Raw genomic sequence first — 27,940 nt, 5'->3', positions numbered from 1 at the left:
ATAGAAAAGAAAAAGAATCATAAAAGCCAGAAATATCTTTTGGCCCCACAGATGTAAGCAACCCCACACAGCCTGGGGTAACTTGAGGGCACAAGAGGAAAATCAGCGATGAGGGCAGCCTCTGTGTGTGCGTGTGTGGCTGATACTTGGCGAGTCCAGAAGTTTTAAGTAGTGACATAATGACACTGAACCAATGTGGTGAGAGAATATCATGATTGAGCTCTCTGGATGATGAATGCTCGGGTTTGTCTGCAGTTGTAGTTTATGCTGTAAATCGGGCACACAAAGGAATTACGCACTGCTAGCTTTTTAATTTCATCTTTCTATTTTGGAGCCAGGCCATTATAATACTCCCATTTGTGCAGCCAAACCCTGGGAAGTTGTTTGGATACACACACACACACACACACACACACACACTAATCAGGAAGCACCCGCGAAGAGGACGGAGCCAACCAACTCTGGTCAACAACATTAATGAGACATTCCTCATTTTGCGTTATTTAACAGTCGTGAGCGGCGGTGGACGGGTTGGACACCTTCTTCGGAGCTTGAGGTCAGCGTGAGCGGTGTGCGGCACAACAGATGCCGCGCCGAGAAATAAGCCTTTAATACCCCTAGGACTCGGGAAAGGGTAACAACACTCAACTCACTATACAGACTTAAGTGAGACCCCTCACGCAACACATCCGTGTCTCCGGCGGTGTCCTGCGCGTCGCGGTTGCTTGGGAGATAGCCCACCTTTACGCACGAAACCGCGCGTTAAGGAGCGGCGTTTTTGTAAGATTTTAACAGCATCCTCGGATACGTCCACCTGTGTTAGAGGTAAACCCAGTCTCATGGCATACGTGTCCGTGTCCCATATACTGGAGCCAGGTGAACGATAATTTAAACAGGTCGTTGCAACCGTGGAATAACACCAGTGAACTGCTTTTATCACCATGCCGCCCAAGAAAAAGGTAAAATATGCAAGATTCTTGTGTGTGTGTGTGTGTGTGTGTGTGTGTGTGCGTGCGTGCGTGCCTGTGCTGAACAGGAAGGGTAGGAGAATGCACCATCTGTTGCACTGGGCGTTAATCCTTGTGTGAGGCCTTTCCACATCATTGCACTCACTAAAACAGTCACAGTGCGCAGGGGCAGATAGAGACACATATCCACATGCATGTATCATGTCATGTGTTCAACTGAACACCACAGGATTCAGGGAGAGTTGCATAACCAATGACCTGTAAAGATCAGATGGAGTAAATCTCTTTTCTTGCCAGTTTTTTTTCACTCAGGACTCCTGGACCTGCTGTGAACTTGGTGTGATATGTTGTGTTCAAGTCGCAGGAAATTAAGCTGTGCACATTTGGCCTTATTTTTACTCCATGTATGATGGAGGTTTTGCATTATAGCAGTAGGAAATGTTGTTGGGTTTCTCTTCCACGTGCTGTACTGGACGATTTCCTGAAATACATCTTTATTAAATCAGTAGAGCAGTTATGATATTATTGTAACTTTGGAAAAGCTTGAAAAAGAGTGCTTTAAAGTTGGAGAACCAATAGTAATTCTATGTGCAAGTGAGAGTATTTTAGTGAGGAAAACCAGCCCTCTGTGCTTCTCATGTACAACCATTACATTCAAGTCACTGAGCTAACATCCACCTGTCAGTCTCTGAAAAACCCAGAGGGTTGTTAAACAGCACTTACTGCTGTTCTGGGGTATTTCCAGAATCCTTAAAGACTGTTCAACCATCTGGATGAAAAAAAGTCTGTCTGCTGCACAACAGACAAAGATGGTAGCCGGAAATAAAGTCATGTCCTTTAATTTGGACTAAGGTGAACTGAAACTAACACGTTTTATCAGCATATATTTGTCCATATTGATGTTATTTGATATTATTTTATATGGAAATATAAGATGTGTGTGTGAAAAAAATTAAGAGAAACTCAAAAAACTTGTATCTTTATGTGTAGAGGAGATCGAGACTCAACTTGGGAAACTGTACACTAATAAACGATAAGGCTATAAGCTAAATGTTTATAGTAATGTTTTTCAGCTTATTGTTTTGTTTTTTTCAAGACTGCAACTTAACTAATTTGGTTTGATTTCACTGCAAAAAGGCTGTAAAAACCCAGTGTAAGCTACCTAAACAGAAGGCAAATAAGACTAACTGGTAAGCATAATTGAGCTTTTAGTAGCTAAAGCCCAAGATATTGTCCTCAAGTGTTGGAGGAGACCTAAATGGAAAAAAGGAGAGCTAATATTGAGGCTAGATCTGCCAGGTGATCAGACATATACCTCCAAATGAATGAATGAACATGATAGACATCTCAATTTAACCAGAGCTTGAGGAAATATATGTATGGCCTACTGTCATGGATTTCAGTTTGCTAGTATAGTGTTGGCCCACTACTTGTTACCCATAATAGGAAAAGCCTCTTACTCAGGCATTACATCCAGATACCTGCTCCTCTTCCGGGCAGGAAGTGGAGCAATAAGGTGCTGGAGCTGTCTGGAAAGTTCCAGAAGAAGACCTGAAAGAGCTGTTTCTTTTGAGATTAAGACTGTTCCTAAGTTTATGATTGTGTTGTTTTATTGTCCCCTTACTCAGTATCTTACTTTTCTGTGTTTAATCTGACAAAAATCTGTTCAGCATTTTTTCATACTGCAGGGGAGTGATAGAGGTGACAGTTGCAGTGATAATAATGGTTTAATAATTGCCTCAGTACAAAAAGTGAAAAAAGATCATAACAGGAATGGTTGGCAAAATGCTTTTTTATAATCCCTGCACACGCACACACCCGTCCTCACACCAGCTCTAATCATGTTGCATCACAACACTGTGCAGCGCAGGAGAGTGGAGAGACTTGCCATGAACTATAGATGAAACGTATCTTTTACAGGAGCCAAGCAAGCCGCGAATTATGTTGTATAAATGATATTAATGCAGCTATTGTATTGCTATCTGATGACTGTCAGGGAGCTAGAGCACATGCAGTCCAAGCAGCAGTGTTGGCTGTCTGTGAGGAGTTTGTATTTGTCTCTCTCTCTCTAAATCCTGGATTGACGCATGCTATCTTAATCTCCTTACTCAGAGACAATCATGACCCAGAGAGAGAGAAAGAGGGAGCCCAGATACACATTGCTTTTTCTTTCCATAATGATTTTTTTTCCAATTTACTCTTGGTTCTGCTTTTCTTTGAGACTAATCTTTTTCTTTTTGATTTTCCTTTAAATATGCAGATTATTTAATACAGTATTAAATGTTATGAATGAGTAGTCATTAACTGCAAATTGATATGGAAATGGTTACTGATGTTATCTCCCTCCTCTATTATTACTTTTACATTCAGGTTAAGTCCTGAACCCACATTACAAGGAAAGGATCAAAAAGGTATTGACTCTTCACTGAACCTGTCTCCTGAATTGTTCAATAATACCTCAACAACCAAGAGTACTAAAGCAGTGCTCTCCATATATAAAGGGTGTTGATGGTATTTTTTGCCTTCCCCAAAAAATATATACAAAACCAAAATACGGACATAAGAATTTGATGAAACAGCATGTTTCTGCTCTAATGAAAGATGTTAGCATGCATGGCTAACTAGCTTACCTACAGTAGTAATCTGGTGTTATTTCTGCAGCATTTCACACAATATTATTATGTGGGGCACAGGTTACATTAAAAAAAAAAAAAACCTTTGTTAACAACTATTACATCCAGTGTGTAGAATTTTCCCACTGTGTTGAAGCAGGTCACAGATTAGAGTTTAGCTAATGTTACCACATCCATACTGCTCTTTTGGATTTGGGGAAGTTTACACTTCAACAACTGCAGCCAAACATTGTTCCTTGGACCTTTTCCCCTAACCTTAAAAATGAAATATACTGTTTAAAAGCATAAATATAATCTGTGTTGTTTGCCTAAGACTGTATGCTAAGCAGCTAAACAGGACTTTAGCCTCGGTTTCAGTGCAATATCGTGTATGATGCTATCAACCGTATATTTTTAGACCCCTTGTGTTGGCTTCTTGTTTTCATACGAGTCAGCTTGAAACATTGAAGAGTCAGCCAGAGACAAAACTAACCAACTCATGAAGCTAAAGTTGTAGCTAAACTAACTGGATGACCACAGCTGATGAAATCTGCAACACAAGTTTCAGCTCACAAAATCCATGGTCGTTGGCTAGAAATGAAAGGTCTGCTTTTGTCTAATTTTGAGTGGTAAATTTGCTACAGATATCAATGTAAAATACATGTGTTGCGTGAGAACGGAAAGCTAGATGTGTTGCAACTGGGCTTAGCTAACAGTCAATTAAGTGAAGTAGTCGCCACTTATAAACTCTCCTTAAATTTGTAACCACAAATTGGAAACATCAGTAATAAATTAATAAATAATATTACTTTTAGTGCAGTACAGATTTGCTGGACCTTTTGATCTATAATTGGAGATCTAAAAGGCCGTGATGCAGCCTTTAACTCCACAGATGGAAGCTGAGGCCAAAGTAAAGGTGGCGGTGCCAGCCTGGCCATATCTGCTCTATGGTAGCATCAGGCTGAGGGCATAAAGCCAGTCTCCTTCAGACAGATGATGCAAAGCAACTGATTAGACAGAGCTTGGAGAAAACCAAATTGGGACACGCAGCGCATGCAAATGAATGGGCTGATAATGGCCAAGAGATAAAGTAGCAAAGAAGTCATCACTGGAAAAACATAATATGAGTAAATGAGCAGAAGCTAAATGTAGAGGGATTGGAGTTATACAATACAATTTCACTGTTCCTCAGCTACAGAGAGGGCCAACACAAGAAAATATTTCTAGGCGAAAATGAGGATTTTTCGAACACCTGGGCTCAGTGCCAGCAGCTCATTGGAGGGCAGACAGGAAATTAGTCACAATTAGAATAGTGACCTCCTCTACAGACAACAATGAACTGTAGTAAAGGGAAAGCAGGCAGTGGTTTTGTCCTTTCTGATGCATGACTTTATCCACTGAGGCTCACCAGCAAGGTTTTAATGAAGCTTATTAGTCTTCTGCCCATGGATGTATCTACAGATCAGCTAGAATATCCTGACATACTGCATATGAAGATGTTATAATTGTGATCTTCAGAAGATAAAAATGATGATGAGGACGAATTCACCAACAGTCTACTGCAATACTTTGTCAGCCAAAGCCAGTAGAACTAATTTGATCTGCTACACTAGAAAGATATTTTGCTACCAGCTGTCACACTTGGTCTCAGATTCATGTCATACAGGTCAAACAGCAGTACTTGCGACTTACTGAAAATACCACACAGGCTACTCTCCAACAAAGTTGCAAATGGGAGGAGTTATTTTAGCAACCATAGTTTGGGAAATTAAAATCCTGTTCATTTGCTGCATAGCCAACATGGAGGACAGAGAGCTGGATGCAGGCTGGTCTGTTATCTGTACATCTCTGAGGGCATTTATTCAGGATTTACTCTGGTGTGTATTCTCCCTGACACCTTTTCATGCCTTTGTGCTGGTGGCAGCTGTGGCTGCAGACATTATGTTATCAGGTTGTCCGTCTGTCTGATAGCATCATACTACCTAGTCTCTTGTAAATCCTGAGTTTGCTTACTTTGTCGAAAGTACAGATTTTTAGTGTATAGACACTCGACTGAAGGCTTCACAGATCTGCTCATGCTGGAGCTGCTGCATGGCGATGTGGAAACTCTTCACCCTAGTTGTCTTTTCATAGCTACAAATGAGATAATAGCAGCACCTGGGGAGCAGCCAGTAAGGAGCAGAGAGCAGCAGGGAGCACACACACATACCCTGCATCTCCCAGTGCAAACAATCACACTAACACTGCCCACTAAAGCAAGCAGACACAAACACACACAAAGACACACACAAAGACACACACACACTGTGGTGTGCCACCCACCCTTCATCTCATCAACAGTGTGCTGAACCCTGCTCTCTCCGTCACTGTGGAGCTGTACGTTCACATAGTTCACCTCAAAACTGCTGCTTCCACGTGGACTCTCTGATGCTTGCTGATGCTCGATCAGTGTGAGCTGTGTGAGAAAGATGCACATACTGTGCAGGGTAACTAAGAATCTGCTGCTACTGTATTATTAGATCATCTTCCTTCCTGTTCCTGTGGTGTTGTCATAAAATGCTTATGTATGCCATTTATTCACGAACGCGCGTGTGTGTCTCAGTCAACTTGTGAATGAGAAAACACATGACTGTGTGTGTGTGTTCATTCATTTACGTGACGAGCATATAACCGACTTGCCGTTAGATGTTTGACATCCTCATCTGTGAGAGGTACAGTAGCAGTGACATTGGACGCTGCCAAGCTGACCTAATTATACTGACGTTCTCTATGGAGATCTAACTGTCCAGTTCAATAGCCCTTCAATGGATCTCCCACTGATTTAGATGTACTGCTCGATTACAGCTTATTTAATTATTGTTATCTAGGATGAATTGGATTTCACTGAACGCTTGAAGCTGTAGAATTAGAGCTGGAGATGTGGAGGATGAGATCTTTTTTTTTTTCTTATGTATATTTCTCTGAGGATCACAGCATGTAAGTTTAAGTATTTTCATCAGTGGGAGTCATTTATGCTTAGGTGGCATATTTCTCTCAATGGTTGCCATGGAAACGACTCTCCATTTGTTGAGGGAGCGTGCAGTGGGAATGGTATCTTTAGTGACACAAGTGCACACTGTCTGCTGCAATGGATAATTTGTGCCAAGCATGGAGAGGAATGAGGATAGATGGATGGATGGATGGATGGATGATTTGATGAGGCCTTTCATGGTTCATCACTGTCACAGCTCTCCACTTTACATTAAATGCCCTTTAAAACTGCAAATAATGTCATAAAATGGATGCCATTAAAGTGCAGTTTTGGATTTTTACAACCTGGGTGTTATTTTTTGTTCCTTTACATTATGATGATATTTTATTCATCAGCTTAATGGCTGAGATCAGCAACAACCTGAGACAGACAGTGGCATTACAGTTTAGATCAGTGTAGCAAGCAAAACCAGCGGTCACATACCCAGATAAGCTGTAAACAAATGCACAGTTAATTCATTATTATCTGAACCACCCTTTAGTTATTGTCTCTGGTTCAGTTGTGCTGTATTTCAACAGACATTTGGTGGTTTAGATAAAAGGGCATGGCTAAGATCAGAATTTGTTCAGATTCTGTGTCATACTCTTGTGTTGCTTGCCTGTGAGTGTAACATAATGCCTAACTTAGTCCTCATCATCTTATCCTCTGTGTGGGAGACAGTCTCAGATTCTTCTCACTGAAAAGCTAAAGGAAGTGGCTTTGCACTACTCTGAGGTGAATTGTTTACCAGATGTGCATTAGTTAGTCTCATCCTTGAAGTCTGATTTGTGAAACAGAAACAATCTGCTTGAAAAAGCATAAATCTTTACTGTTTTTGAGTGCAGTTCTTGATCCTATTCTGGTGTCCTACCTTTGGGTTTATACTTAATTGTAATGTGCTCAGTATTAAGCCCCAAGACTGGTAGGGTAAAACACTTACTTCAGCTACAGACTTGAGGTCTCAGTGGGTGTTTCTTCTCCAACTCAATCAGCCAAAAGAGCAGTGATGAGTCTGTTTCTCACTTGACAAACAACACTGGGCGAACCACTCAAAGGTGAGATTTATACTTTATTGAGTTTTTTAACAGTATGTTTCAGTTTCACAAGATAAAAGCCCTCGAGGATGCAGACTAAGTGGTTGGTTCCGGCAAATGTGTATTGGGTTAAGTTTCACAGCTCCACAGTTTCACACACAGTTTTAATACAATGTCTAATACTGAAATGAAGGAGTATTCAGAACGTGTGATTGTAATATGAAGGTTTCTCCAGTGCTTTATGTCATGTGTTTGAACATGGGTCTCTGCTTCTTTTGTCCTCAGTGTCAGTATTTTGTGTTGCAGGTTATTTCTTAAATTTCTTCGGTGTGAAGCATACATTGGAAAGTTTACTTTGTTTCATTTTTGCACACGAGAATGTTGTCCTTCATTCATACATTTTTCAGTAGTATTATAAATTTGGAGAGGGAACTCATATTTTCTCAAATCAAACAATAAAGAGGTAAGTATGAAAAATTTGGATAAACTACAGTAAATGTCTTTAAGGTGAACACAGATTGTGTCTCAGCTTTTCTTTAAGACCTAGCTCAGAGTTTGTCCTCTGGGGAATCGCAGTGCCCCGGGCCAGCCAGCTGGCTCCTGGCGACTCGATGGCTCTGATTATTCCAGTTTAGGGAATGGAGTCCATCTCCCCAATCAGACGCTCCTTTCCTAATGTACTCCCCTGGCACGTGCCAAAAGAGCTGTGTAAACGCTTTTGAGCGGGAAAGGAGTCACCTTCAGGTAGCGCACGAGAGCACATGCCTTCACTTGTTCGCAAACATCCTTGTCCTCCACCTACCTTTGCCCACCCTCTAAGCCACGTAATCACACTAATGGGCTGGGATGGCTCTGCAACAGGGAGGGAAGGTGAAGAGATGGAGATGGAGGGATGAGTGAAGGAGTGGGGTGGAGATTTTGAAAAAAAAAAAAGAGGCTGAAATAGAAGATTCAACTTAGAGCAGCCGTAGACATCTATAAAGGATATGGCATGATGTGGATATAAGAGAGAGAAAACACTGTGTAGGTCAGAGATTCTCTGTATTATTGGTCAATAAATAGCTAGTTTCATCTGCCAGGTATTTTCTTGATTCATCATCTTGTCTATAAATGTCAGTTAAGTACAAAAAAACATTGGAAAATGCCCAAACCAAATTGGATTGTGGGTGATGTATTCAGAATGCTTGTTTTTTCCAACCAGCAGCCATTGCAAGATTTCTTTCAAATATCTCAGAGGAAAAGCATCAAATCTTTATTTTTGAGAAGCTAGAGCCAGTTAATATGTGACATATCCACAGGTTAATTTTAGGTCAGTTGACTCATCAATTAATTGACTAATCTTCTCAGCTTTAAAGTCTGAGAAATGAATGCTCATGATAATGATTTATAATGGAAAATAGCCTGAGTTCCAAACTGAGGCTTGGAGTTATTTAAATATATAAACTGCTTCAACACACATGCTGGAATAAAGAGATAAGACAGTTATACAAACATTAGTATGAAGAAAGTCATTGGCTTTTTAAAAATTTCAGTAAAAGACGGTGTAGATGTGTATGCTATAGACCACTGAGATGGCCAGACAGCCCACACTAAAACAAATAGTTAAAATATGAATAACAATTTCATACTGTACCCTAAAGTAAGGTATGACTTTTTCCTCGGGTAAAAATCTGATCAATAATTCATGTAATTCCCTCATTTTTGCTCCCTTTCTCCCAGACGGGACACATCTCTAAGTCACCTGCAGTAGCGAGCTCAACATTGTTTAATAATTCAACGGGGGCGTTTTGTTCTATTGGCTGGGTGACATTGGCTCACAGGAGAGGCGGGTGCTGTGCGAACAGATGTCTACACCAGTCATGGGTAAACAAAAACCCATGCCTGGGCATAATTCTGCCCCAGGGAGATTTACTTCCTCCTCCTCTGCTCTTATTCTCTCCACGTCATGTTGAATTCTCTGTCTCGACATTGTCTCCGCTGCATCCTCATTCCTCTCTGTATTCTCTAATTACCAACACTGTCTCACCTTGTTAACACATCATGTCCTCATCCTTCTTTTGTCACATTATTTGAGGCCTTATTTGCATCCAAGGTCAATGGATTTTTTCAGTTTTTCAAATATTTTAAGGACAGACCAGTAATTTATCTTAAATTTATTTCACTTTATCTTTCTGTGCTTTTTTTTCCCTGACTCAGTAAAATACATGGTGCCACCCATGGGATGGTTTGGCCTTGGTTGTGCCACTATAGGTTTGTTTTTGTCTGTACCGTACTCCATCTTCACACAACCTTGACAAATTATACTTAATTTGACAGTTTTGAAGAAAAAAATAGACAAGGCAGAAACACTTACATTTCTATGTTTGTTCTTACATAACTTGTGTTCAGTACGTCTTATAATCAGGGATGACTTATCCTTCAAAGGCGACCAGGTTTTATGACTGTAATTCAAAGGGTTGAAGAACTAAACTTTTTATTTAAGGAATGTTATTTTTGGGCTTGTGCACATTACACCTGTTTAACATTAGCATGCTGACATCAGCTCAAAACACTGCTGTGCCTAAGTACAACCTCACTAGCATGATTGTATATTCTTAAAGAAACAAAAGTTCCTTTTTGCCTTACATCATTTACACACATTTAACCACCGGTCTCTTTGTGCAGTCCGTCTTGATTCGCCCCAAACAGCCAGTGTACCCATTGTGCAGAGTTTAGCTCTAAGCCAGCTAACAACAGATGTACCACCAACCGTGTCTGCTGGAGAGTGCCTGTGTGTTTGTGTTCATCTCAGCCAACTGAACTCAGAACTCAGCAGAAAAACACAAGGAGAAAAGTGTGAATTTTTCAGTCAAACTGAAACATTTTCAACTCACACAAATGTGTCTTTGCATCAGCTCGAGCCGCCCCAGGCTAATTCACTGCTAAACATGGATTTCCATTGACTTTGTTGTACCGCCTCGAAAATTTGCTTCACATTCTGTCTGATCACACAGTTGTTTCTTCTCTCTTCATTCAACGATGTATCCTCTCTTCACATTCCCAGTACATTCTCTTTTTTTTCTCTCACCACCCTCACCACCACTGCCTCTCACCCTCCGCCCTCCTTCCTCCAACTCTCCTTCAGTCTTCTCACTTAATTTCATAATACAGGCTATTAAAGCGGAGTCTTTTGAAGTTGAAGATAGTTCCATCATAACTATTGGCCTATAGTAATGACATGCTGCATAATCCATCATTGTCAAAGTCAGAGCGTCTCACTGGTGTCAGGCAGCGCAGTGTGCACTCATTTGGAATAACGTAGAGAATAGGAGTGGGTGACAGGGGTAAGAGAGAGCCAAAGGGAAATTGTTCTCTGGTGGTTGAGCATGAGGTTTGAACAGTGAGCACAGTCTGGACTGACATTCATCCTCTCTCAGTGTTGCCTTATGAGCCTCTTTAATGTTTTGCTGCTGCAAAACATGCTAATGCTTTGCTAAGTATGTTTTTGGTGAAAACATTACCGCTGTCTGGATTATGTCACTGCCGGTGTTTGTTGCATCCAGTCCAGGAAATGTGATGTTCTTATTTTGCGCAGATGTTTTCGGTAGAAGGTCAGGATGGTTGAAGTTCATGTCCTGAATCCTACATTTGGGTTAATACTTAATGCAAGCGGACCCACTATATGTTTTACTTTATAGTTGAGGGTCATAATTTTATTGTTAGCACTACTACAACACTAGACAGATTTATCTTGAGTGATCAGACTGTTTCTTGCTTTAAATATACTAAATATGTTTATTTTCCTGGTGACATAGATTGATGGTGGGTAATGTGCATATATGAATTACATCTGTTATCTGTGGCAGTTGTGCAGTAGCTGTGGGTATGTTCTTTCACTCACTGTAATAGAGAATGAGCAGCACAGTAACCAGGCCTGCAGTAGAAATGGCTCAATGTGTTTTAATGAGCAAATATCCTCACTATTAGCTATCTATAACAGCACTGGAAAGTTGTGGGAGAAAATGCAAACAGCCACAGTTACTATGTGGTATCTCCATAGCTTCTTACATTTTGTGAGGAGGTATATGTGAGCTACAGTGGCATACATTAGCTACTAAACACATGACTGAGAATCCATCTTAGGAAGAAATCATGTTTTTGCTCATTGCATCCCTTCTTAGGCTTTGAGTTGCCGGAACACAACCATAAAAAGAATAATTATGCCTTTGTTGCCAGGTTACAGATACTGTAGGGAAAACAAATGAAACACAATGACACTTGAAGGGACACTCAGCATCATCATTTCCTCTTTATGTTAAATGGTAAGTGCAATCTGGGCAGCATTATGTTTCCTACAAAACATATTTTCTTATTCAAATTAGGTCTATATGACCATCGTTTTTAGGAAACAAAGCTGAAAAGGTTCAGTTACAGCAGAGGTTAGTCAAGTATATCGAGTTTCGCTAACATTATATCAAATGCAAGCTGTTCTCTGATGTCCTCCTGTTGCCAAAGACTCTAATATTACAGGATGTTAGGTCAATAAAAGTTTGCTCAGTCAGAAATCCACTTTTCAGTCTGTCACACAGTTGGTTGTTCAAACCCTGGCCTCTCCTGTTCATGTGCTCAAATGTCCAAGGTAAAGACACTGACACCCGCATCGTTTGTACGAATTGTCCAATGTGTGAATGAAGGAAAAACAAGACATTACAATTAAGTAGAAGAAAAACAGTGAAATGTAAATAAACACAGAGCTATAGCATCAAATACTGTAGCTATTATTAAAGTTCCATGTCATCAGTATGCACAGAACACCACTGTCACCATGTGTGAAAACAATTTGAGGTTAGATTTGACCATATTGACTTTGACACACCAAGGACTCAGGATCACTATGTTGTTAAAAGGCGTCAGACTGAGCAGACTGTCTGCAACGGAGAAGGCTGATTTGTGACATTGGGATGCAAGTGTGTATCTTGAGTGCCAGATTGACGCGGGGGGCTGTGCCACCTCCTGGCTATGACACAGAGGGCATTAATTACCATGTCTTTGAGGGGGACAATCTAATCTCTGGGACACATGGCACATAAACCTGAGCATCCCAGGAGGGATAGGCCGCAACACTTCTTGACAGTTAAAGGCAGGAGGGTTCTGGGAAAAGGAACAGAAAATGAGAGGGTACGAGTAGGAGATGTTATTAGGTCATAAGTGTGATGGTGAAGCGTTGAATCAGTTTGCATGAGGTCCATAGGCCAAAGCACTTTTACTAGCCATACTAGTTTCAAGCACCATATTAATTTAAATACAAAAATGTGAGAACAAATATGTGAAGCTGGGATCTCAGTTAGATCTAGGAGCTTTTATCAGTGCTTATCTCTCTGCTTTGAATCTAATTGCAAATTTGACTGTTTCGTCCTGTGAATTTATAGCGACACTCAACCAATTTTATATTTTTAGTTACATGGGGACTAACACACGGCCTGTTTACAGTTGTCTGTGACTCTGGATGAACTCTGTAAAGTCTGAGAAAATACTTACATGACTCACTTAAATCATCTTGGCATGGGCTACAAACTTTTAAAAGATAGTCGGCGTTACAAACTGGAGACATGGAGTTTGAGAGATGTGGGTGTTTATCAGGCAGGGAGCATTTAACTTGGAACACTAACAAGCTTTATTTTGGAAAGTGTAGAGTCCAGTGTTTGAGCTTCACACATAGTATGGACTTGTATGGAAGTCAAGATAGCCCAGTCACTGCTACTTTCCTTTTTTCTCTCATTTTCTTATCTGTTTTTATCTCTATTATTCAAGTCCCCATACTTTATGCAAGTACAGCCCTTATATTGCTGGAGAACTCTTAGATAATTGTTAAGAAAACTGAAGGGAATAACTTAATAACAATAACTTTTGAAACTCATTGCATTAGTCCTCTTACTTCGGTGTTTGGTGGTTTTTGAATTGTCTTCTTTATTTTCGTTTTTGGTTCAGACTATTCTTTGGTTGCTTCAGGTGCCACCTTATGTTTTTTACTACAATGTGATCTTTTATATCATTCCTATATTGGCAATATTTATGTTACTCTCATTCTATGACATATTTTCTGTTATCTGTTTAATTTTTTAATATTTTTTAACATTATCACTGCCTTTCTGGCCCAGGACCTATTCTGTCATAACAAGGCTTTCCTGGTTGAGTAGAGATTAAATGGATGAAATAAGCTGTGGTTCCAACTGTGGTTGACCCAGTCAGTCATGTAGAGCTGCCAATATTTTTTTTACAGTTTACAATACAATTTCCTCACATTTGAGAAGCAGGAACCATCAAACATTTAGCATTTGAGCTTGAAATTTACTTGATTTATTACCAGACTAGTACAAATAGACCACAGTGCTGTATCAGTCTATAATACACTGCAATACCAGTGTAACTGATTAAACTTTACTCATTACTCTTTCTGTCTCCCGCAGGGCGAGCGTCAGGATTCAGATGTCGTTGAGGAAAGAAACGCCCAGGTGCAGTTGGAGAAGGCCAAGGTACTGTCTCACTGTTGCATCATGGTCTCACTCGACCCGACCCACCGCTGCCCTCACAGACTCATTTTTCAGAGAGGCTGCTCTCAAGGACATGATTACATCACAGACAGGAAACACAGACATCAGGACATTGGATTAGCGGAGCAATATTCTGCTATTAAAATGAGTCATTGTAGTCTTCATTCTTGTCAACTGTTTATGTGCTCAACATCTGGAGAAGGATAATAATGAAGGATATCAATTATTGCTCATCTGTGCGGTGATGTGTCTCTTGTGCTACATACTTTGCTAGTTTGTTTATATTACTTTTAGTGGAACACAGCAAAATAAGTAAAATTAAGTAACAAACCAGGTCACTAGGTCAAAATAAATAAATTAATTAAAAAAATCTAAAAATAATTCTTCCACTTCTTCCCATATTTACACCTACAGATGGGGGACAAAATAAAGGAAAAGGGACCAAAGCATGTTAGTAACATGATGTTCCACAACTGTGTTTTGCCGATGGTGGTGGGGAACACTGTCTAACACATCAATGCAAAATTTCACATAGGTGTTTAACTACCTAGAGGACCCTTACAATCCTCTAAAGAAACCTCTTGAAGGACTACTGGGGACCTGCAGCTGATACATGTTCCATTGAATATTGTATTAAATCCTCCCCCACAAATTTAATATCTTCCCACTGGTGCTTTGTAATTAAGGCGGCAAACACACTCGGCCCGTCCCCTACTGACCCCACAGCCTCTCCCACAGCCTCATCTTTCCAAAGTGGAGTAATTAGCAGCTTGATCGGCATGCTGCTGACATTTGACTCTGATAGGATTACAGCACCAACAGCCTTTCAATCACATGCAGTGGCTACTGTGCAGCAAAGAGGAAGATGCAGTTGGATTTTTTCACAGCAGACATTTTGACTTGTCATAGCAGGAAAAGCACAGGTGTTACTAATGCCTCTACTTGATTCAAGTGTCCCAATAAACCATGACCATGTGACTGTGCCTGCATGTTCAATACTAGGAACCTGTAACTGAAGCAGCCAAGCAAAGTTCATCAATTTTACTATCTATACCTGCTTTTCCCTCTGTGGCGAATGTCAGAATGTCCTACTGCTGATTGTATGTTTCTATATGTGTTGCAAAACATACAATATATTTAAAAACAGTAAGTTTTTCTGTGGTAAAATGGCAACAGCTCCTGTTTTCCAATACATTATTACTTGCTGGTACTTGTTGGAAAGATTGTTTTTAATGTGCAAATCCATGATAATCTGTTATCAATTGAAATTGAGTGAAATATAAATTACTTTTTGTGTGAGCATGTGTGTGTGGATGAACTGTATGGATTAAGGTGATTGTGACATCCATTAGTAATAACATTTTGTTCTGAACACCTGTCCTATGTCTCTAGTACAAGCCTGTGGCTTTCGCCGTACGTTGCAACTTCTCTTACACTCCAGCAGACGACGACAACGTCCCTGTACCGGGCCAGGCTATCACCTTTGAGGCCAGAGACTTCCTACACGTCAAAGAGGTTTGAAATGAACACATGCAAATACAATTAAGACATAAAATGCAACAGTACAAGTATTGAATTGAGTTCCTAACGTTGTCAGAGTAAAAACCATGCCTGGGAATCAAGCCTTAGATTTACACTCAGAATACAGATAACAGATTTGTTTTGTTGAATTTTAATTTCCAGAAGTTTAACAATGACTGGTGGATTGGACGGCCGGTGAAAGAGGATGGTGTGGTGGGCTTCATCCCTAGTCCAGTCAATCTGGAAACCATTCTCATCAGAAGAGAAGTCCAGGCGAGGAAAGCTGCCAAGGCCTTAGCTAAGTATGTACATCCTGCTGCTCTTTCCACTTGATTCAGCACAGGAGGGTTTTATACCAGCACACAAACCTATTGTAGTGTCTTATCTTGTCACCCCAATAGTAATCTTAACTGGGACATTTAAGATTACCTAAGTTAAGAGTCACAGCAGGAATAGTTCTGTAGATAGAAGCAAAATATAAAGATTCAAAAGAGAAAGAGAGGAAAATATATTTAAAAATGGAGTAACAGTGATAAATATTTTTTTTTTTAAATACTTAAATTATGTTAAAGTAAATTCAAATGATATGCTGCGTAGCTTCTTGTCATATCAATAAAATAAAAAGCTTATCAAATTTTAATTCTTCACATTACTCAGGCTGCCACTCAAAACTGTAATATTTTGTATATTATATTTCTGTTTGCAGCCAACAAAAAGGATTTACTGATTAAAAATGAATCTTTTAGCTTTAATTATTTTTAATTTTGTTACCAGCTAATATGAATATGAAAATGAAACCTGATTATGTTTGATAAGAGATTCAAATGTAAAATGGTAGCAAACCACAGTCCTAGGCGCAGTGTAATACAAACAACATCTTAATCATATTTTGCCTAGAGACTCTTTATCCTGGGGTACTACCTGGATCCCAGGTTGTTTTGTTAGTGTTAGTCTGTGGTAATTTATTCACATTTATTTGAGTCTTTTTATGTTCAGTATGAACTGAAATGATAAACAATTACATTTGATGCCTTATTCAGAAAGAGCCTCTGATAATACAGGACACATGCATTGAGGTCCAAGTCCAGGCAGTTTTATTTTTTGTAGCTAAAAATCAGAAAAGACAGTTTTGCCTCAAGTGACAACCTCTGTCCTTAGACCCTTAAGTATTCCCTGACAAATGTTAAATTAATCAACTTACCACAAACCAACTGACACAAAAACATCAATTTTAATAAAGGATTTGAAATGTATTGTTGTTGCTTTAAATATGTTTCCTTTCAACCAAAGGCTGCCCTCAAACAGCCTTTGGTTTCTATTAATTTCAGCATGGTGTAAAATGAACTTTCAGAGATGTGATAGAAAATCTAAAAGTAGGAATCCTTTGGTCAGTCAGTAGATTGTTTTTATTCTAATCAGCGCAGCAGGCAAGAAGATCCACTACACACTGCCAGATTTTGACTTGACCTAGTTAGGCTGACAGAAACACATCTAGAGGATCTTGGAAATTTGGCTTTGGTGGCAACTGTATGCGCTGAATCACTTCAAGGGATTTACTCTCTAAGCTTTATATAACTGTGTCTCATAAGTAGATATACAGATACACTGAAAGCACAAAATCTTTTTATTGCAGAGACATTAAGTGCTCTATTTTCAACATGACTGAAGCACTGGAATTTAGACTGTGAATAAGGCCCTGTTTATGACTGAGAAAGATGAAAAGTGAAGCTAATTCTGGATTTTTCTCTTTTTTTTTCAGCAAAGCAGCAGCTCAAGCAGCTCAAGATATGAACTCCAAGAAATACACTCCTCCATCACAAGGTCAGCGTGGACTGAACTGTGTGAAAAACATTTTTTGTTGTCAGTTTTAAAAAGTCGTGAGTTAACATCAGGCACCTCTCTTATCCTTCTCTGTGAACAGCCAATCAGCAAGTGAAAAAGAAACCGGTAAGTGGCGTCCTCTTTCATTCCATTTTTTCATTAAAAAGTATTTTCCACATCAGGCTGTGGAAAACCTTTAATATACCTAAGAATGGAACTTTAGTCATGTGACAACAGGTGGTCATATATGGTTCTTGAACCTAATTCCACATCTGTGCTTTATCAGGCAATGAAAATAACTTTTGCTGACTTTGTTCTTGAATAATGAATTAACCATTTTGTCAATAAAACGCAAGAAAACAGTGAAATGTGCTAATTACAGTTCCCCTGTGTCCGAAATGATGAATTCACATTGCCTGCTATATCTTACCAAATGCCCAAAACCAAAAGATAGTTGAGAAGTTTACCGAGCTAGAACCAGATGTTTAGCATTTTTACCTAAAAAATGACTGACATGATTAATCAGTGGTCAAAAAAACAGTAGGCTACTGACTGATTTATTTTTTGTTAATTGATAGTGCAGTGATAGTCACAGTTCATAGTTCTGCACCTGTGTATTGTGTTAATGACCAAAGACTGGGCTGTGACACACAGGTCTTTGTGTGTCGTGTTACAGACATAAATCACATTCAGTTAAGAGTTTGTTCCAACTAGAAATATTAACAATGCCTTTAATCAATTTCCCTCCCATTTTTAAATTGCTGGAAATAACTTGTGCTCATTTAACAAAGTCACATTGTTTGGGACACCAAGTGCAAAGAAATGATTGATCCAAAGAATCCCAGAAAACTGTGTATGGAGAGTACTGACTGATGCTGTCTAATAAAAACTTAATACACTTTTAGTGATATATTGCTTGGAGTGTGAACAGTGAACATCTTGAGATATACTGTGTGTAATATACTGATTTAATCTGTCTTTTATGGCTATAGGGGGAGCAGGTGGCTATGTATGATGTAGTGCCTACAATGCGTCCTGTGGTTCTAATGGGGCCATCACTGAAGGGCTTAGAGGTGAGTCTGCTTCACACACACTCTAATCTTAGTTCCTAATACCTTTTCTTTGGCTTGTGAAGGGCCTAAAATGCTGTAAACCTGAGAACCCTCATCTACTTTTTTCAAGTAAATATTGGTATTTTGTGTTGAATTTGAATAAAGGGAAAATTTTCTTTAAAAGCCATGTTTTCTGTGCAATTCCAGGTTACAGATATGATGCAAAAAGCACTATTTGACTTTTTAAAACATCGATTTGAAGGCAGGTAAGTTCTGATTTAATTCTCCTGTGTCACACCTTTTATGTGGAAATAAAACCTGATGAAAATTGTCACTGTGTAATAATGCTTGTTACTTTGTCTCTTCTCCAGAATTACTATCACTCGAGTCACAGCGGACATCTCTCTGGCGAAACGGTCCATCCTCAACAACCCTGGCAAAAAGGCCTTAATTGACCGGTCCAACACCCGCTCTAATTTAGGTACATGGCTTTATCATCCTAACCTGCCAGTAGTCGTGTCTAATAATCTCTAGCACCTCTTTTATCTGCTTGTCGAGCCAGACGGTTGCCGTTTACCGCACCAGGACAATTCAGATTGTATCAGTCACAGAAAACAACACTAAATTGATTTCTAAAATAACTTCTTGTAATTGTCTTAGTCCTCTGGCACTCGTTGTATTGTCCCTTGTGGCAAATCTCACCCACTTGGAACCCTAATTAGGTTAAAACAAGCTAGTGATACTATCTGACCCAGGTGTGAAATTAATGTATCAGACCTGTTCTTTTTTCTTCATCTTATTGAAACTCTGTGGAGTTCATGTTCACAGGATTTTTTACGGCAAAGATGAACCCTCATTTTACATGATAATAGAATATCTTTGCCCCAGTGACATTAGACAGTAGTTTGGTCTAAATCCCTCCCTTGGTTAGAAAAAGAAAGAATGGGTATAGAACAGAAACGGGATAAGATTTACTTGGTTTTCTCTACTCTTGTCTTTCTCATTGCTCTCATCCCAGATGCTGCCGGTATGTATGACTGAAAGCACTGGTAGTCCATGTGTGTTTGAATGTTCCACCTTTCTCACTTTCATTACCTCATATCAGCCACTGTTCAAACACTGTTTCATGTGTAGGCCTAATTAAAGTACACAGGTATTGACTTGCTGTCTTTACAACTGTTGAAATCTAGACTGAACTTGGATCAAGATTATTTGTTTTAGTGGGTTGACAAATTTGTCAGGTGTAATTTGCTGTTATTTGAGTGTGAAAATTTCCTCTAAATTCACAGCCACAGCCTCCTCCATGCCCTGCTGTCCTGTTCTCCCTCTAGTGGCCAGACTTGAAATTACTCCTCCCATGAGTGCAACGCATCCTGGTTGTTTTCACAGATTAGTAACTCAGGAACATACAAATGAACTACTTAATCAGATAGTCTTATTAAAGTAGGCGGTCTAATCTTGTGAAGTGTTTTCTGAGCCATTCTCCATTTGTCATATGAGTTGCTGACAGGTTTGTGTACTTGTTTGTTTTAGAAATCACGCAGCAGAAACATGACTATTTTGTTTTTGTTTTGCTCAATGGATGAAATTCCCAAATGTACTTTATAATACAAAAGCAACATGTAACTTAGTTGACAAAATAATCTCACCACAAGTTCCAGGTTCTGTTGAGAAATATTGTATGATAAGACTGAGAGTTCCAGAAAAACAAATAATGGACCCTGTGGTGAGAAGATTTTGTCAGCTACTGTTTCTGATGTCAAGAATGAACTTTTTCAACATATAATTTGATTATTTATTTCCAACCAAACTACTTGTTTGTGGGTTTAACTTTCAAAATAAAAGATTTTTGATTTCTGCTTCTTTATTGAAAAAATAAAGAAAAACAGAAGATTGCAGAAGAAGTTTAAAAAGCATATATTACATGACACTGTTTTACATGGATATGCAACGGCAAAGTGTGTATGTTCCAAATAAATTAACAGTAAATGATTAATAAATAAAGTTACCTTTGAAGGCTATACACCAATAATCTAAATACATCCTCATGAGTTACCTGTGACATATGGTGTCTTGTTTTAAATGTAAACACAGAAATGAAAGATGCACAACTGGGTTTCCTGGACCTTAGGTGTTGACACTGCGCTTTTGCTGTCTGCTTTTCCAGCCCAGATCCAGGGGGAGGTGGAGCGAATCTTTGAGCTCGCCCGAAGCCTGCAGCTGGTAGTTCTAGATGCAGACACAGTCAACCACCCTATGCAGGTGTCTAAGACTTCCTTGGCCCCAATCCTGGTCTATGTCAAGATCTCCTCACCAAAGGTAAGCCTCACCAGAAAGTGCTGTTGACCTAGATTAAGTATGTTTTCCTAAAAGTGAACTATACCTTCTTCTGGACTGACTTCTGACTTGTATGTGCAATCCTAAAGTGTCAGGATCTTGTAAAATGTCAGCAGCTAATGTTAACATCTGTCTCTCCTGCTGTGTAGGTGTTGACCAGACTGATCAAGACAAGAGGGAAGTCCCAGACCAAACATCTCAATGTTCAGCTGGTGGCAGCAGACAAGCTTGCCCAGTGTCCACCGGTGAGTGCCATCTAGTGGTTACTGTGTGACATTGGTGGAGTGGTAGTTCCTGGATGTTGAATGAATGAGTGGGCAGACTGATATTGTTATCATACTATGTTAGATATCTCAGTTGCTGTCCAGAATTATACATTTGGTTTTGTTTCTGTAGTTAAATATGTGAAACTTGTAATAGATAGGGAAAAAAATGTAGTTTTATAATTGGTGCTACTCAACAACCATAGCTACTGTTGACAACAGTAAGGTCATGTCCTCAGAATTTTTCTGGTAGTCTGGGGGATTTAGCAGAAGTTTACGCATGATTTCTATTTTGTTAAAGCTGATTTAGTATTTTTAGACACAGTCTATTTGAATTTTATTACTATTAAACCAACAAAATCATTTAAAAAACGAGGGTGCGAGAGGGGTTTGAAACAGCATCTAGACCTTCATGTTGGGAAACAAAACTTACAGAAAATATAATTCAACATTTAAATGAATAAAATAAGAAAAATCCAAATGAAAACATTTTGATCCCCTGCTTTTAATCATAATACAGATGTCAGAGTTAGTGTTGTGGACACAGTCAAATTCAGCATATCCCTTTCTGATGCCTTATTAAATGTCTTGAATGTTCATATCACTCTTCACCTGGGTGTCTGACCTTGTCATCTTATGTCTCCTTATTCCACCCACACTTATGCCACACTGTCTGTGTCACAGATAATATTTTAAACACTGTCTCAGTTACAGGTTAGTCCTTGTCTTATTTCCTAATGTTGGTCTTTTACTTATTCTTGTCCCTTTTGTTTGTTTTCCTGTAGGAAATGTTTGATGTCATCCTAGATGAAAACCAGCTAACAGACGCCTGTGAGCACATCGCTGATTACCTAGAGTCCTACTGGAGAGCCACTCATCCACCAGAAATGGAGCCCACCAATGCACTAGTGGCCCATCTGGCCGGGAACACACTGCCCACCAATCCTTCAGGAATAACGGTAAATCAAACACAGAAACATACTGTATACAGGAGAAAAGCTACATACACAAGAACTTACTAAAATAGAATATAATTTTCAAAGATTTCATACTGTCATCTCATCTCATCCCACCCATCTCATCTGTACTGAGAGTCTGTTGAATGTGGAAAAACTGCTTTCATGTAAATAATAATTTCAGAAGAAATAATAATGTTTAATGACAGAAACTTCACTGTGTGCTGCATCTGTATTTGTTTCCATTTTTTCATCTAACATTTTCATTTCATTTCTCCTCATCCTACTCCACTGGAAAGTTGCTGAAATGAGATAGGTCTACCTGTGGTGAGTGAGATACCTTCCAATTCTACTGTAGCTGCATTTTCACCATTTCACTGCAGTAATGGAGATGAGTTACAGTAACACAGTAACACCTTCTTTAGAAGTTAGCTAGAAAGAACGTGAATATATTGTCTTTCTACAAACAAACCAGGAGGCAGAGAACACTTTGCTACAGTGTCCTGATATATGGACATTTTCAATTTCACTATGAAGTAACTTGCTGAAATGCTGTGAAAATACCTTTTGGGGGTAAGTTTATGGGCAGCCCTCACTCTTGCATTTCTAAAACTTATTTGCCACTCACCATATCTTGACAGAAATCTGTCAAAATCAGTGCAACAACTTGTTATTAGATCTTAGATTCATTCAGAGTATATAGGTCAGACTTCACTCATTAGAAACTGTATCAAAGCAGGTGTTATCAAACTCTTCAAACTGTGTCAGTGTTGATGGAAGTTAGAAGAAAATGTCAGACCAAACATCTGATTGTAACATATATACATATATACACACACACACACACACACACACACACACATATAGATAGATAGATAGATAGATAGATAGATAGATAGATAGATAGATAGATAGATAGATAGATAGATAGATATGTAAAACAGTGTGAGCTGTCTTACTTTAAAACTTTTCCCCCTCCTTTCACTTATCAGTGACAAACTATCCACCACCTCATTAAAATCCACTTCTTGCCAGACTTAAATAGCTAATTCTGCACTCTGAAGCTGCAAAGAACATTTCCATTGTTCCCATTACCATTGCAAGTCTTACAGTTTATGGCACAAAAACAACCCCTCATGTTTGTCTTCCTGTAAGCTCTCAGTCATTCTAGTTTGTTTTCTGCTTCCTGCTTCCACAAACAATACAGTGACATTACTTGAGAACCTTGAAACAGTGTTACACCTTTAAGATTATCCAGTAACTTAGATTTATCGTTATTTTTCACATTTTACACACCAGATCATTTAGTAATAAAATAATCAATCAAAAGTCAAAACTATTGATAATATTGTGAAATAGTGAAAATAAACAGTAGTTGCATAGGACCTAGGCAGCTAGTGTGTCTGTCTTTGTATGAGCAGTTGCACAAGGCTGCGCTGAGTGTTCCAAGGCCCCATGATAAAACTGAGTATTATCATCCAAGAATATTCAAATTGCCTCTGGTGTGACTGCCAATATAGGCACATAGGGGCCAGCTGCCTCCAAAACAGCAGCTGTGCGTGTGTGTGTATATTTGAATTTGTGTGTATGGACTTGAAAATACAAAAGTGTACTTGCATACATTTGAGGGCACATTGGAAGGACATACATGGTGTGACTAGTCAGATGAAATTCTGTTGCATTTTTTTGTCCCAGGAGGAGCAGAAGAACAAAAAGTCAGCAGCCCCCAAGAGGAAGGGTTCCCGTGAGAACCACCTAGACCAGGACCCCCCTTCAGCCCAGGCTCAGGAGCAGAGGCCTGAGGAGGGCCAAAGAGAGGAAGAAGAGCGGCTCCTGAGGACTGAACCAAAGAGACCCCAGCACACCCACCACCATCACCATCACCACCACCACCGCCGGATGGAGCACCACAGTCACACCCAGCACAGCCAAACGTCCGGTGGCGGTGAAGTGCAGTCAAGCAGGGATTACAGCCAGAGGCTCCCCCGCAGGCACCTGCCCGAGGAGAGGGAGGAGGAGGTGGAAGATGTGGCGGAGGATGATGAGGAGGAGGTTCGCTTTAACCACCGGGGCCATAACCACCACCATCATAACAGCAACCACCACCATCACCACCACCACCATCAGCATCACCGTGGGAACAGCCAGCCACACGTTGAAGAAGACTACGAGCAGGAGCACAACGAACGCAACCGGCAGCACAGGCATCACCAGCATATTCCATCACGGACACACCACGTGGATCACTATCCCGTACACAACCATCACAACTACCACCACCACGGCAGAGACAGAGACAGAGACAGAGATAGAGATAGAGATAGAGACAGAGACAGAGACAGAGAAAGACACAAGGACAGAGAAAGAGATAGAGATAGGGATCGAGGTAGAGATAGAGACAGAGATACAAGACAATGGCACAGAGATTCTTATATACACTCATGACTGTTGTTTCTACTGTGGATTGGTGCATGGTTTTATGCTGCTCAAGTTATAATGCACTAATGGACAGGGCTGAGTGTGTCATCTTTGTAGAAAATATTTCCCCTTATACTGTTTGCCATTTTTACCCTCTGCCACAGGCACACACTTTGTCCTTCTTTCTTATTCTTCACTAAAAGGAATCTTAGCACTTGTAGGATACATTTTAGTCTGAATTATTTTCATCTAATTCACGTGGCTGTGGTTGTATTTTTGCACAAACAGTGTTCCAGATTAAACTGTATCAGTTCGCTTATGCAATATTCTGTTCTTAAATAGGGCTGCATTGATCAATTATTTTTATTTTCAATTAATCTGTCAGTTGTTTTCTTGATTAATTTTTTGTCAATAGAATGTTAGAAAATAGTGAAAAATTACAATATCTCACAGCCTGTTTTGGCCAAAGTCCAAAGCACAGAGATATTCAGTTTACTATCATATGTGATAAAGGAAAACAGTATATCTGCACATTGGAGAAGCTAGAACCAGCAAATGTCATGAAAATACAAGGTGAGAAGAGACATCATTGCAATAATTTCATTTGATCTATTATTTTAAATTGCAAGTTTGTTTTCATGTTATCTCATTATAAAAACATAGTTTTGGTGTGATAACAGGATAATTATTATGAGAAAAACAAAATAATTGTGTATCTTTGGGTTTTGGACAGTCTGTTGCACAAAACAAGCAATCTGAAGACGCCACCTTAGCTTTTGAGACATTATGATGTGTATTTTTTCAGTATTACTGACATTTTATATACTAAATGATTAATTAATCAAGAAAGGCAGATTAAATAATCATTAGTTGTAGCCCAAAACAGTTTAGCAAATAATTAACTCAAAATCCTGAGATAACAGGATAAAGTCAAATCATTGAATCAACATCTGTTCTTATGATTTCAGTCTCTATGAAGTTACACAAGGGATGTTTTGTCAAATCAAATGGTCGAAAAACGGTTGGGGGTTTCAACTGACGTGTGTTTCAGTCTCACATCTTAATCTGCCCCATGTATTTAAAATCAGTTGCACATCTTCAGAAGCCAACGGTTTATTTTAAACATTGGTACTGAAAGTTGAACTATTTTTCTACATGATTTTAAAGGGAAGTCATACTTTGTTTCCTACTTTTTAAAATGGTGTTCAAGCATATCTATTGACTTGCATTTGCTCTGTCTGGAAGCATGAATAATCTTTTGGTGACACTGACATGTGCTATATGCTGGATACTCTATGCATCTTCTTGTGATAAAATATATTGCTTGAATACAATCTCTATGCATTTGTACATACTTCATTATTGCCTTGTTAGGTAAATGTAAGGAGAACCAGAGAGCCTGTTGCACTGTCTGGTAGAACTTGACCTACTGTGTATGATTGCTTTGAGTCGACGAGTTCCTTTCAGTATTTTTTGTTTTGGTTATTTTTGTTTTGTACAGCATTCAGAAGTTAATTTTGACAAATATGCATTCTGTTGTTGAAAATCATTAAAATGTAAAACAAAAAATGTTTTAAGTGACATTTTGCCTCACTTATTGCTACACAGACCTCTGGTGTTGTCCTTGGCATGTCCTTTCAGAATGAAATTGTAATACAGGTATGTAGTGATGCAAGAGAGGAAGAGAATCTGTTGCAAACATACACTAAGCATTATGAATTTACATTGAATATGGTGACCTCAAGACTTTGAGAAGTCTCTGTGCCCAGCAAAGTATAGTCCCATACAAAACCACCAATAAAACCACAAGTTCTTATTTTTACATGTTGGTCTTTGTACAGATTGCACAAACAAGATATAACGCGTTGACTAATGAGCATTAGTAGTTCAGTTGCATAGATTTTTTAAATAAAGTCAGACCAGCTGATTCCTCGTTTCCGGGCTTCACTGTAACGAAAAAAAAAAAGGAATAATTTTCCTAATCACAACAAATTCGTGCGGTTACGGCCATTTCATGTCCTCATTTTTCACTGAATTATCCTAATTGTATGAAACAGCGCCCTCTGGGATGTGACTGCTAGTAAATGTCACCCAGTCTGCGTGGACAAAAGTAGTAATGCACCGTCTACCTACGGAAGGAAACGCAGGTGAAGTGTGCGTCCACGGAACAAACAACGACAAAATAGGTCGTATCGCTTCAAAATTGTTGCCGGAGATGTCGAGAGAAACTGCGAAATTGTCACTAGCCTCACAACAAATATCGGGAAGTCAGTGCTAAATGAAACAAACGGAGCAGTTAACTTTAGCTCGCTTGTTTCCCAGAGTCGATAAGGATGGAGATTTGTCTCTAACCGAAATCACCAACACAACCACATATGCCCTGGGACAGACACGGGTACTTCATCCACATGAAGGACAGGAGGATTGACCTCGACTTCAAACAGTGTGAGTCAGATTCAGCTAATGTATCTGTGTGTGTGTGTGTGTGTGTGTGTGTGTGTGTGTGTGCTGGCTGGTTACTTCCCCAAATGTCTTTTTAACCTGTTGGTATTGATATTGCGGGCCTATTATGTGTTGTACGGTCTGTGCAGAAACAGAACCTAGTAAGTTGTAACTTTTTAAAACATTATTTATTGGCTGTTCAGTCACCTGTTGACTGTGCATGTGAATGAGCTAATCCAGAGGATCTGTCTGTTAGTTGCTTGGTAGAATAGTTTCCTTCTTTTTGCCTCTAAGTTGTGCTGTGACTAAATTGCGTTATAGAGCTTGTAGGCTCTCAGCAGGCCTACTGTGCTATTTTGGACATTACAAGAAAAGTGAGGATGCTTTCAAAAATAGAAGTCCTGCAGAGAAAACCCTTGATCAAATGAATATTTGTTGTGACCACACTTAGGCTTTGATTACAGCACAAGTTTTCTCTGGTACACTTGGCAGGAGGGTTGTGCCAAGCAAGCTTGGAGAAGTTGTCACAGTTCTGTGGATTTAGGCTGTCTCACTGTTCTCTGAGTCTTCATGTGATCCCAGACTGATTCCATGATGTTAAGATCAGGGTTCTTGTGGGGTCCAGACCATCTGTTGTAGGAATCCTTGTTCTTATCACTGCAGATAGTTCTTTGTGGGTCAGCTGTATGTTTGGCATCACTGACACGCTACAGAATGAGTTTGACTGTGTGATGGGTAGATAACAATCTAGATATCTAATGTTCACCCTATTGTAAGAAAGGTTATCTTTATAATCTATATCAAAGTGAATAAGTGAATAAGCTGTGACTCAGTTGTTTGATTTCTGTTTGCTCACATGCTGTTTATAAAGTGTTTTACCAGATATTCATTGATTTGTCTATGGAATGGGCATGAATGAAAATTGAAATCACAGGTTTGATGTGGTCAGATTGTTATTACTGTGGGTGTGTGAGGG

General features: G+C 39.3%; 1 protein-coding gene across 1 annotated transcript; it reads left to right on the top strand.

Annotated features, from left to right (window-relative positions):
* Nucleotides 1-164: 164 nt before the first annotated feature.
* On the top strand, nucleotides 165-26,194 carry cacnb2b (calcium channel, voltage-dependent, beta 2b). The gene is made up of 13 exons (XM_051069928.1): nucleotides 165-959; nucleotides 14,071-14,136; nucleotides 15,547-15,669; nucleotides 15,838-15,977; nucleotides 17,435-17,496; nucleotides 17,597-17,622; nucleotides 18,489-18,569; nucleotides 18,756-18,814; nucleotides 18,920-19,029; nucleotides 20,716-20,867; nucleotides 21,035-21,130; nucleotides 21,934-22,107; nucleotides 23,800-26,194. Exons 1-13 carry the CDS (start codon nucleotides 942-944, stop codon nucleotides 24,547-24,549), a joined length of 1,857 nt encoding a protein of 618 aa, XP_050925885.1. The 5' UTR covers nucleotides 165-941; the 3' UTR covers nucleotides 24,550-26,194.
* The last annotated feature ends 1,746 nt before the right edge of the window (nucleotides 26,195-27,940 follow it).

The sequence above is a fragment of the Lates calcarifer genome, linkage group LG4 (assembly GCF_001640805.2).
Source record: "Lates calcarifer isolate ASB-BC8 linkage group LG4, TLL_Latcal_v3, whole genome shotgun sequence".
Taxonomy (NCBI): domain Eukaryota; kingdom Metazoa; phylum Chordata; class Actinopteri; family Centropomidae; genus Lates; species Lates calcarifer.
This window is presented reverse-complemented; position numbering and strand designations above follow the sequence as displayed.

Excerpts from the sequence above, each read along its gene's own strand:
- cacnb2b (XM_051069928.1), top strand. Across the intron at positions 14,137-15,546 it reads TGCAGTTGGAGAAGGCCAAG|TACAAGCCTGTGGCTTTCGC; the intron begins GTACTGTCTCAC and ends CTATGTCTCTAG. Across the intron at positions 17,497-17,596 it reads ATACACTCCTCCATCACAAG|CCAATCAGCAAGTGAAAAAG; the intron begins GTCAGCGTGGAC and ends CTCTGTGAACAG.